Genomic DNA, 12,022 nt, shown 5'->3' on the forward strand with positions numbered 1-12,022 from the left:
TAATTATATGTTGCCGTTAAAGTTTTAGCAACGTTCACTAGATGTTGCCATTGATATTTTCGTAACGTGCAACGCGTGTTACCATTTATGTTTAGCAATATTCCATGTGTGTTGCCATTGATGTATTAGAAACGTTCATTGCCTATTGCCATTAATATTTTAGCAAAATTTTTTGCTCGTTACCATTGATGTTTTTGCAACATTCTTTACCCGTTATCGTTGATGTTTTCACAACATTCGTTGCTCGTTGCCATTTCCTACCTATTTATATAAAAAAAAAAAAAATCATTTATACCCTTACTTTTCAGTTTTCACAACATTTTTGGACTGTTGCCATATGTCCTTTTTTTTTTTTTTTTTTTTTTTTTTTTTTTTTTTTGTACAACGATTTCAAATTCTCTTTGTACAACAATTTCAAATTAACTAACAAAATTATATATATTTTTTGGGATTGTATGAAATCAATAATAACTTTATTAATCCATACAAAATAAATATTAAACATATCATTTCAATAAATCGAAGAAAATTCTTTACAAAGAGTTCATTATGCAAGTAAAAAAATAAAACTAAATTAACATCAATCTCAGAAGTGGAAAAGTAAATCCATTGCTCAATGTAGCCCTACTAAAATAAATGGACAAAAAGAAATAGCTAAGAGAATATGAAAAAAGTATAGATTCTTTACAAAGAGTTCATTATTCAAGTAAAAAAATAAAACTAGATTAACTAAAATCTCAATGCTTACATACCAATCAAGTGCCATACAGGGGGTTGTCTGCCTCAACCGTGTAACTGCACAAAGTGATAGAAAAAATGGAAGAAAATGAGGAAAAGGAGCAAGAATATACTCTGTTAAAGTTCAGCACCAATTCTATATCAGTAATTCAGTCCATGATTTCCTGCAAGGACCATAGCAGTCACATACATCAAAGTTCTTCTTGAGAATGTTTGTGAGTATTTTTCCTACTCTTATAACACTAGATGCAGACTAAAAACAAATCGCAATTCAATCGAAACTTGGATAACATGCTAAGAGTAAAATTGCATTATCTTACATGTCAAAAGCATGAAAGAGATACTTCAATTCAATATATTCCATCTAAAGAGACTTGTGAGTCTTGATAAACCATCCAAAAGGAGAGGACAGCATCACTACTTACAGCCTGAATTCTCGTACGAGGTACTCTATCCAAAATAAAGCCAGTTTCACCCCTGCAATATCCTTCCTCTAGTCTCTTCGACAACAACCCAAAACTTACATCCTCAGGTACTAGTTTCTCTTGGTTCACCGCACTTGCAGTCTTTTTTTAAGAAATATTAAGAAAATAATCAAGTGACACGAAGAAATTGCCATCATCAACGCAAAGAAGTGTCGTAATATCCCATTACATGTTAATTAGCAAATTATCACATTTCTATTTTCAAGAACTCAACTCTCTCTACATGATTTTTTTTATTTTTTTAAGATGATAGCCTTTTAATTATCACAATCTGGATGTTGAAATTTCTGATTGCTGGGGTGAATGAATTCATAAGTGATGGCTATTGCAAGGGAAGTAAACACAAGATTTGTGACATAAGAAATGCACTGTATTTTGGTTCATCATCTTGCGCGATTATTCAGAGTCTTAAATTTGTTCCGAGTGCTGAAGCTGAGCTGTGGCTCTCCATTCTTCGGCTTTTCAATGATCAACTGCCATCCTCTTCATTAACTTCTCTTCCAGATTTGATCTCATCTTTTGTATTGTCACCTGTAGAAGAAATTCATGTCAGTGTTGTTTTTCAATCACGAGTTCCAAATATGATTGGATAAATTACTTTTTATTTGCGAAAATAAGTTACTTATTCCGACTTTTACCAACAAAAAACTTGTTTATTTTTAAGCTTAGCTAGACCCCATTATTAGAATGCTGATAATACAGTTTTTCTTTGCTTATAACTACACACCAACAAGAAGGAGGATACTAATAAAGGAACAAATTATGTTCCTCCATTTATTTATCAGTAAAATAATTGTCTTATCCATTAGAATACCAACAAAATTTAAAGCACAAAATCAACACACTAATCTAAATTAATAATTTGCCTAGATTTTTGGAAGTGCAGTACCTTCACATGACTTTCAAACTTCCAATGTTAAATAGTCATTCATGCATGAAATATAATAATCTGCACTGTGATGACTTCTCTTGCTTTCTTACTTCTGGTGTACATTACATACATTGGATAAAGAGACTAAGACCACCATGGGAACAGAGTGTCCCCGTCTAACGAGTGGCTCAATGAAGATAAAGCCAAATATAAGCTTGCGAAGTCTTTATCTATGACAAAATAATCCAGACACACGTACAGGGTAGAAGAAATCTGCCTTACACACAAAAAATGTGATAATCTAGCATATCTAGCAAAGAATAGTACTGAATAGAAAAGTTCACAGGTAGTCGACTTCAAATTTATTAGGAATATTATATATTACTAGATTCGAGCAATTACTGTCAAAATGTTTTGCTACAAAGGTGTAGAAAAATGAACTTCAAGAAATGAACCATATATAAGCTGAATTTGGCCAAAAGCCCTCAGCCCATTTGTAATCTACTGAATTTGTTCTACACTTGGAGTCCTTAAACCCTGCATATACAAGCTCTCTAGCATGTTCATTTGCTCCTTTGTAGGATTCCATCTGGACCCAGCAAGACAATTGTCGAGATTATCACTCTCCATGTTAGACAGAAAGAGAGCTGCAGGTTACACACCAAATGCACAGAAAAAACCATAAAGAATACTGTCATGCATTTTATACAACGTGGTTTAACCGCAAGTGCAGGGTGTCAAGTTTTGTAATATAGTGATAGAATTAAATTGTTGAACCACAGGGATTGTTGTTTGATTCCTATCGAATACTGTAATTATTTTAACTTCAACTTTATTCGAAAAATCAATTTTTGACTTGATGTGTTCATGCTAAATTAATATGTTGTAAATTAGATGGCAAATCAAACAACTTAAGATGAAATATATAAAAATGATCAATGCAAGGAAGTCTAGGGAATGATTTCACTGCCCTATCAACAATGTCTTTCAATCTCAATGGTTATTTCTGTAAATTATCCTCAATTTATAGGCAAGAACCGTAAATTAATCTCATTCCCTCTCTCGAGTACCAAATAGAATTTATTTCTATACTTTAATCCCAATATCTCTATTCCAGATTATATCAATAGAAATTAATTAAGCCTCAAAGAATTCGTGCTTTCTCTCGAAAACCATGAAATCTAAGTTATATTATTTGTAGATCAAGATTAAATCTCCCTCTCTCAAGTGCTGAAATTCAAAACATTAATTCATTCAATCATTGATCAGATGATTGAAAGCAATAAGCATGAATAACACAAATAAATACCGGAAAACTAAAGAAGTACCATATCAATATCCAAACATTGTATCAAGTTAGGTTACATCAACTCTAGATCTAAGGTTTTAGTTCATGGTTGATGGAAATGATATTCTAAAATACAGATAAACAAGCATGGAGAAGAAGAGATTAGAAAAAACTTAGTTGATACTTTGAATCTTCTCCCAATGATTGTAAATCTTCCTCCTTGAATTGCTTGATCTCTTGTTTTTGCCTTGAGTTCTTTTTTCAATGCCAGAAAAATCCCCCTTTTCTTGGTCTTTTTTGTGGTATTTATCTTTCCCAAAAGTTACAAGATGAGAAGAATCGGATCTGGGCCAGAAAAATGCACTTTCCTATTTTTGTGTCGAGCGCCAAGGCACCACTTGCTGTTCCCTTTTTTATGCAGCGCCAACTTTTTTTTTCCTTGGACGCCCAAGCGCCCAATTTTGGCGTCACGGCGTCCATGAAACTACTCTTTCTTGCTTTGTTCAATTTCCACGCTTCGTTGCCATGTTCTTTTCCTTCGATTCCCTTCACTTCATACTCGAATTTTATGATCTTCATTATGGCTCCATCCCAACTCCAAAATGTGGCATTTTCTTAAAAGTTGTCTAAGCTGCAAAACAACATGAAAACCTGCATCAAAACATTCAAATGTGCTCAATGACAACCCGAAAACTAAGATTTAAAGGTGCTAAATTGATGAGTGAATCACACTCATCAAATACTAAAAAAGGCCTCTGCCAAATTAAGAAGAATAATGAAGATTACAAATTTACAAGATCTAAAATTTCAACTGAAGGATCCATCATAAGTTCAAATACTTAGTTCCATCTTTTCTTATATATTGCCAATAGATCTTCTTAACACATCTACAAACTATTTAAAATTACAAAATAACTATAATTAACAATGTTGAATTCCATAAAAACCAATCAAATATTACTGGAATTTCTGATTTAACTCAACTGAAAAAACACAAATCAATTTACAGATTTTCATAAATATAAAATACTCTTTTCAAACTTAGGTGAAGAAAAATACATGATTTTACAAAATAATAATAATAATAATAATAATAATAATAATAATAATAATAATAATAAAAAATCACGCATTAAATTATACAATAATCTATAGGAAATGCTCACCATTGCCATGGCTTCACAATAGCAAATTGTTCACCTTTCATAATGAAATCAATCTGATAATCAACAATTAAACCAAAAACTTTCTGAAGCCTCCAAATATGTAATGACGAAAACAAATGTACAAACTCAATAAGCAATTATAATCATAAATACAGCGAAATAAGAAATAAATCAACATACTCAAGATGAGAGAGAGAGAGACAAAGGCTAAGGCAGTGAGGTAGTCGGGTGAAGTTGCGGCGGAGAGGAGTGAAAGATTTGTGACATTTTTCTAGCGAGAGAGAAGGATTTTGGTTTGGAAATGATATATTTTTTTTTCTTGGAGTGCTGTCAATGGATGGATGAAGTAGTGAAAAATGAATTTAGGGTCTGTGTTTTTCGAAAATTAAATAAATTTTTAATTAAATTTTGTTGTGAGTTGAATTTTTTGATGGGCTGGATTCACTTTATTTTGGATCCGGTTAAATTGGTATAATAAATAATGGCAATGCACATTATTAAAAGATTAATGGCAATGTTCAAACGCGTGTTGCTAAAATATTTAACAACAACTTGTAATGAATATTGCGAAAAGATTAATAACATTCATATGCGTGATGTTAAAATGTTTAACGGCCACACACATTGCCTGTTGCTAAAGCTAATAAACGGCAACATGCATTGCACGTTGCTAAAACATCAACAACAACACACATTGCATATGTAAAAAAATTAACGACAACGGACCCCAAACGTTGCAAAATGACATATTGGCAACATTCATTAAAAAAGCGTTGTCAAAACTTAACTAAGTGAATAATAGCAACATACACTTGCTGGATGTTGTTGTAGACCCCTTATAATATGTAATTAGTGAATGTTACTTTTTACATGTTGCAAAAGGCATTTTTTTTCTTGTAGTGAGACCTAGAAAAATCTCCGCACCTTTCTCGTGACTTTCAAAGCATCCACGTTGACTCCCTCCAGCCACTTCTCCACCACTTTCGGCCTATCGATTCCACTTTCATCTGAACTCCGAACCATTGCCAAATGTGGAAGAAAAATGAGGAACAGTGTCTAAGGTCTTGAACAAAAAGAAAGAAAGAAAGGGAAAGTAAAATTAAAAAGGAAATGTAAAGGTCAGGGTGCTTTAGGGAAATTGAGTAATGAACAGTATGAATCATGTTAAGTGTGAAACCCCGTGTACTCGAATGAACAGTGAATCACCAATCGGTTCTCTTTCAAGAGAAATGAGTGAAAATAATAATAATAATAATATATATATATAGTGAGCACATATAAACTTAATAGATAAACTAATTTAATTTATAACTTGTAGCTATTTAATTTTTTTGTAAATTTTATTCAAAAACAATTATTTTATAAACGTTTAATATATTTGTCCTTTTGAAATTATCTAGGAAATAGATAAAGTATATTTTAATAGATAAAATATGTTTTTTTTTTGTATATTTTATTCAAAAACATTATTTATTTATTTATTTATTTGTAAGTTTAATTTTTAAATAATTTTAAATTATTAAGTAGGATTGATTGAAAGTACACTTATGCTGAATTTATTTATTTATTTGCAACAAACAATAAAAGTTGAAAAATAGTAACTTTTAGCAACTTTCAATAAACGTTGTAAAAAGTCAACATATTTCATACTAACAACGTTCATTAAATTGTTGTTAAAAGTTTAACATTCTGCAACGTTTATTAAACATTGCAAAAAGAGAGAAACTTTTCACAATACTCAATAAACGTTGTAAAAAGTCAACTTATTTCATATTAACAACGTTTACTAAATATAGTCAAAGGTTTCTTTTTTTGGTACGTTTAATAAACATAGCCAAAAGTTTAACATTCTGTAACATTTAATAAACATTTCAAGAAGAGTAACTCTTGGCAAAATTTAACATTGCAAAAATGCAACATTAACAATATATATTTAAAAAATATTGTCAAATCTCAATTATATATACCAGTGACAACATTCACTTGTTAAGAATGTTGTAATTGACACCTTTAGTAATATTCAAATAACAAAGGTTGCCTTTTATGTAGGGCTGTTAGCAAAAATCGCAAAATCGAACCGAAATCGCATTTTAGAAATCGTCGGTTTGGTGCCACGTGGACCCGGTCAACGAAATGGTTTTGACCCAAACCAAACCAGTCAAAATGATTTGGTTTAGGTTTGAGAATTTTAATTGTGATTTAAAACCAAACCGGACCAGCGAAAAAATATATAAAAATAAAAAAAATGAAAAAAATGAAATTTTTTGAAAATTCATCCAAATATGTAAAATTCAATAGTTTTTTCATTTGTTGGTATTTTTGTCAATTCCTAATTTTCTAATACAAATATATTATCATCATCATCATCATCATCATCATCATCATCATCATCATCATCATCATCATCATCATCATCATCATCATCATCATCATCATCATCATCATCATCATCATCATCATCATCATCATCATCATCATCATCATCATCATCATCATCATCATCATCATCATCATCATCCAATAATCCTAATATATATTTAATAATTTCAAGACTAACATAATCTATCAAAACTCTTTTTTCTCTTCAAAATTTAGATTAACTCCAATCGACACTCAACACAGTTTTGAGCCACCGGCACCACACACTTCTTTTTCAGATTTCTCATGTCTTTTCAAAGTTGAATTGAAGTCCATTATATCAAATTAGAGACAAAAAGATCCTAAACTTTCGGTGATAATATTTGCCACAAATAAAGTTTCAGATCAATAATTTTTTGGAGCAAACTAAGGTAAAAATATGAAATTAAATGTGTTTCGTAACATCATACAAACGTAAACTTGTGTAATTGTTATATTTAGATATTATAAATAATTGATTTATTATTGTGGTTGGTTATTCTCTTTGTTTAATCAGTATCATTTTTTCAGATATGATGATCACGAGGCCTTGTTGGACATCATTATGTTTTTTGGACCTTATATCTAGTTTTGTAGATTTGTATTGTAACATTATTATATCGTCATTAGCCTAAAAAAGGTTAACAAAAATGAAAAAAAAACTATGTTTTAGTTTATTGTGATTTCACTTTGATTTAGTTGATATTTAAATTTATAGTAGATATATTTAGCTCCTGTTGGAGCTATATTTTTCATATCATCATAATAAGAAAATTGACTATTGGAGAGGAGATTGGGTCCCACACATGAAATAGCAGGTCCACGAAGGTGGCTGAACTTGTGGAATAACGATCCAAATTTTCATTTTTTTGTCCCAAAAATTTGGTTCAAACAGGGGCTTAGTTTGTTTTACATTTATTACTAGTGAGATATAAATATATATTAAATTCAATGAATTAATGACATAAGAGTAGACGAGCAAAAAAATATATGACGAAACCGGCAGTTTGAAACCGGACCAAACCGTTAGGTTTAGATTTGAGTTTTTTTCAAACCGTTCAAAATGGTTTGATTTAGGTTTGAGTTTTTCTCAAACCGTTTTAAACGATTTGGTTTGAAAATCTGTTAAAAATCGATAAAATCGGATCGCTTACACCCCTACTTTTATGTGTTGCAGGTCATTTTTATAAACTTTTTAGCATGACAACTAGATTTGATTAGCCGTGAGTGTATAGATTTCTGATTCAACAACATTAATGCGTAAGTTTCAATCCCCTATTCACATAAATAGGCTTGCTAATTATGTTTTACTAGCAGTCACGTAGGGACCTTTAAAGCAAGGCTGGGGGCAAGGGGCCCCACTAACTTCTGGACGATTTTCATGTGTTCATAGTCCTGGATGAAGTCATGGAAAGGATGCGGCAAAGGCTGTTAAATTCTAATTGAAAATATTCTACTTTTCTCAATTTTGTTTCTAAGTTCTCTACTAGTACGAGGAAGGTTCAACTCATGACAATTGAGATTCTTCGAAAAATTAGCTTTTTGACAACGTAAGTACAGAAATTACATTAAAAAAATAAGTAAATAAACTATCGCGTTCTTTTTGAAAAAATTATTTACTTTTGGAAAGAAATCAAAGAGTTTTATGAGAATCATATTGAGAAATGAATTGTTTAAATATTATGGTTCATAAGGACCTATCAAATGTTGAGTTTTGTATCATATGCAATGTTATAAAAATCGGACTGGAACGGCCAGTTCAATCTGGAAACCCGTGAACCGGTTTTTAATCCGATCCGACACTCATATATTAATCTGAAAATTAAAAACTGGCTAATATACCATTAACCCGACCGGTTTAACCGTGAACCGATAAACCGTCCACAATTTTTCCAGTGTGATTTAATTTTTTTCACAAAAACTTTTGACTATCTTAATGGGTCACCCACTGCAATTGAAGGTCCAAATAACTTTTTTATACAAGTTACTCTCCTTTACCTCCTTTGTAAAGGAGATCATCCTTTCAATTTAATGATATTCCAATGTCGGATACTAGCTCCTTTTTAAAGGACTCTTCTTCCAATGCTGTGGTAATTTTCTAATGTGAGGTAATAGCTAATTGTCAATTCTAACTAGTGTTTACTAGTTTACTTCATTATTTTCATTAACAAATCATAAACCCCAACAAAATTATAATTTTCAATTTGAACAAAACAAATTATTTTTGATATATTAATTGTTAGTTTTTTAGGTTATAAAATAAATTACTATAATAAATTTAGTTAACAAACATGGATTATATTTACTTTGAATGAAAAACTAAATTTTAAAAATCTATTATAATCTTGATATTTTATAGTTTATTTGTGTATTTATTTATTTTTTAATTTGCCATCCGATTAGATACCGGTTCGATCCTTTAAATCTCGACCGTCTTTCTTTTTCGGATTGACGCCTGGGTCAATTTTTAAAACATTGATCATATGATTGTCACGTATGCTTGGAATAGAGCGTAACAAATACTATTAGTTTCGGGAAGGTCGAAAATAAAGATTCTAGAAAAGTTAGGGACGTTTGTTGTAATTTATTTATCCTCCTTCCTGGTTAGCTCTACGCAACACGTGCATTTGAAATTCTCCATGTGGTCTTACACTACACCGCGTAGTTGTTCTAAACTTCTTTCTCTTTTCCACGCGTACTCTCTTTTGACTCTTCACTCCTCCCCTTTACTTACTCGTATATATACACGCCGCCATTTCTTCCTCCAACACAAAGAACAGAACAAGAAAAAAAATAATAATAATACTTGAACATCGAAATTTCAATGGTGAAAACAGTGCCCCAAAAACAGCAGCAGCCATCTAATCATTCCTCTGCTAAGTATAAGGGAGTGAGGAAGCGCAAGTGGGGGAAATTTGTGTCTGAAATTAGGCTGCCCAATAGCAGGGAAAGGATTTGGCTCGGCTCCTATGATACGGCGGAAAAGGCGGCGCGTGCTTTTGATGCGGCACTGTTCTGTCTTCGGGGAAAGAATGTTAAGTTCAATTTTCCTGATAATCCTCCGGAAATTCTTAACGGGAGGTCAATGACGCCGGTTCAAATCCAGGCCGCTGCAGCCCGATTTGCACACTCGGATTCGGGTAATTTGAATCCGTCTTCTCCTTCTTCTTCTTCTTCGATTTCGTCTTCTGAATTATTAGAGTCCCTTTCGCCGTCAGTTTCCGATGAAGCGGCTCAATTGGACCGAGAGATCATCGAAATACCTACGGACGATGCATTCATGGATCAACTATTGACAATGGGAAATGAAAATTCCGTACTGGATTTCGGGAATTTTCCGGCCTTCGATGATATTACCAGCGATTTTTTGACGGCACCATTGCCTGATTACTGGCCTGGGAACACTGATAACATACCTCAAGACTCGTTTCTTTGGAATTTTTGAAGCCTCGTTTTTTCTTTTCAGCTTTCTGGAATTACTGATTTTTCATAGAAGTGATGGAACGATTTTTGAGGGCCATTAGTTTCTATATTTTTCTCTTTTTTTTTTTCTTTTTTTTTTAAAGTGTATACATTCCTTTGATTCTTTCGAGGGTACAAGTTATATAGAATAATGTTCAACCAAAATCGGTAATTTTTCTCTCTCATTTTTTAACATCTGGATTCATAGAATAATCTATACTAGTAGTTAAATTTCTTTTACGTTAATATATGATGGTATAATATTACTAGCCTTTCGTAATTAAAGATGAAATTCGTTGATCTACTGAGTTCAATTGAAAAGTGAAAGATTCAAGAATGGAACAAATAAATGTTGAATGAAAATATGAAACGAAGAAACAAAACTAAAATATATGGAACACCCTCCACGTCTTTTACTTACTACAGATAAAAGTTATGAAATTGGACTCTTCGTGAGCATCAATGTACGGGCAAACTCTTATTCTCTGACCTGCTAGGACACATTCCGCGGTTTACCTCCCTCACGATACTCCAGAGACGGGACGGTGAGAACTCTCAAGGTTGGGGCTCAACTTTTATTTTATGGACCAATTTTATCTATATAGGCACGAGGAAAAGGAGACTATAGCCTTTTTGAATTGGAGAATCAGAATATTATCTATTTTGGGAAAATAGACATAGAAGTCCTCAACTTTGAATAGACAATGCATTTTGGTCCTCAATATTGACATCTCCAACTTTTGATTTTGGTATGTCGGATTCCTTAGAAAATAATTTTGCTCTTTTCTTTAAATAAAACCAAAAAATTGAATAAAAAATGTTAAAAAATAATTGATCTTTCTATGTAAATCCTATTGCTCCCAACCCACAACTTGAAGAGTCCATGTGTTACTCCACAAGTCAAAATTAATCCAAACTTTGTGCCTAACCTGTAATTGTTTGTAGAAATTTGTTATGACTAGAGTGATTAATTTTAAATGCCTTCATGCTTAAATGATCGGCTAATTGGAGCATGGGATTTATGTGACCTTCAATCATTTTTGGCAACCTACCGAGGTGATTCTTCCAAGGACTCACGAGGTTTTACTCATCACATATTGGGGCACATAGTCATCGGGGTAATACACCCAAGGAGTGGCAATTTGCATCCTCGTGATCTGGTCAGTAGTGTCCTCGACATCCTTTTGATATATGGGGTTCGTGAGTCCTCGAGCTATTTCCTTCATACCAAACCCCCATTTAGTCAAGCCTATAAGAAGTCCTACTTTCTAAGGACTTTAATATGATTCAAACACCTCAACTCGAGACTCCTACGTCCACAAGAACTCTATGTCAACAATACCATCATTGATCATGTAATTATATTACAAATAAAATACTCCTCCCAAGTAGGACTCTATTGGATAAGAACATTCAACTAATTCAATCCTACTAAAAGTACACTACCTACCTCTATAAATACATGACCCAGGTCCATTATTCAGGTACGCTTTTACATGCAATCTTAGCATACATTTTCATATATATTCTCCTTCTGACTTAAGTATCGGAGGGGCGACGATAACACACCTCGTTACCTTTGTTGCAAGTACCGGAAGGCCTTGTTCGTGCCCCT

The 12,022-nt window shown here is 32.4% G+C and overlaps 1 protein-coding gene and 1 long non-coding RNA gene across 4 annotated transcripts; one reads left to right on the plus strand and one right to left on the minus strand.

The window, feature by feature from the left end:
* Positions 1-574: 574 nt before the first annotated feature.
* LOC111404290 lies at positions 575-4,903 on the minus strand. Of its 3 annotated transcripts, XR_002704689.1 has the most exons (4): positions 4,729-4,899; positions 4,549-4,601; positions 3,567-4,033; positions 575-1,754 (listed from the first exon to the last, which is right to left on the minus strand). It is a non-coding gene; the product is annotated as an uncharacterized LOC111404290 (long non-coding RNA). The 3 variants fall into 3 exon arrangements; XR_002704690.1 differs by lacking the exon at positions 575-1,754 and having other exon boundaries at positions 3,401-4,013; positions 4,729-4,903; XR_002704688.1 differs by lacking the exon at positions 575-1,754 and having other exon boundaries at positions 3,401-4,033; positions 4,729-4,903.
* A 4,798-nt stretch (positions 4,904-9,701) lies between these two features.
* On the plus strand, positions 9,702-10,600 carry LOC111404291 (ethylene-responsive transcription factor ERF017-like). Its single transcript, XM_023033121.1, has one exon. It carries the CDS (start codon positions 9,770-9,772, stop codon positions 10,388-10,390), a length of 621 nt encoding a protein of 206 aa, XP_022888889.1. The 5' UTR covers positions 9,702-9,769; the 3' UTR covers positions 10,391-10,600.
* The last annotated feature ends 1,422 nt before the right edge of the window (positions 10,601-12,022 follow it).

The sequence above is a fragment of the Olea europaea genome, chromosome 11, assembly GCF_002742605.1.
Source record: "Olea europaea var. sylvestris chromosome 11, O_europaea_v1, whole genome shotgun sequence".
In the NCBI taxonomy this organism is placed as follows: Eukaryota; Viridiplantae; Streptophyta; class Magnoliopsida; order Lamiales; family Oleaceae; genus Olea; species Olea europaea.

What these genes read in the sequence shown, in the direction of transcription:
- LOC111404291 (XM_023033121.1), top strand. Translation starts at nt 9,770, where the DNA reads ATGGTGAAAACAGTGCCCCAAAAACAGCAGCAGCCATCTAATCATTCC.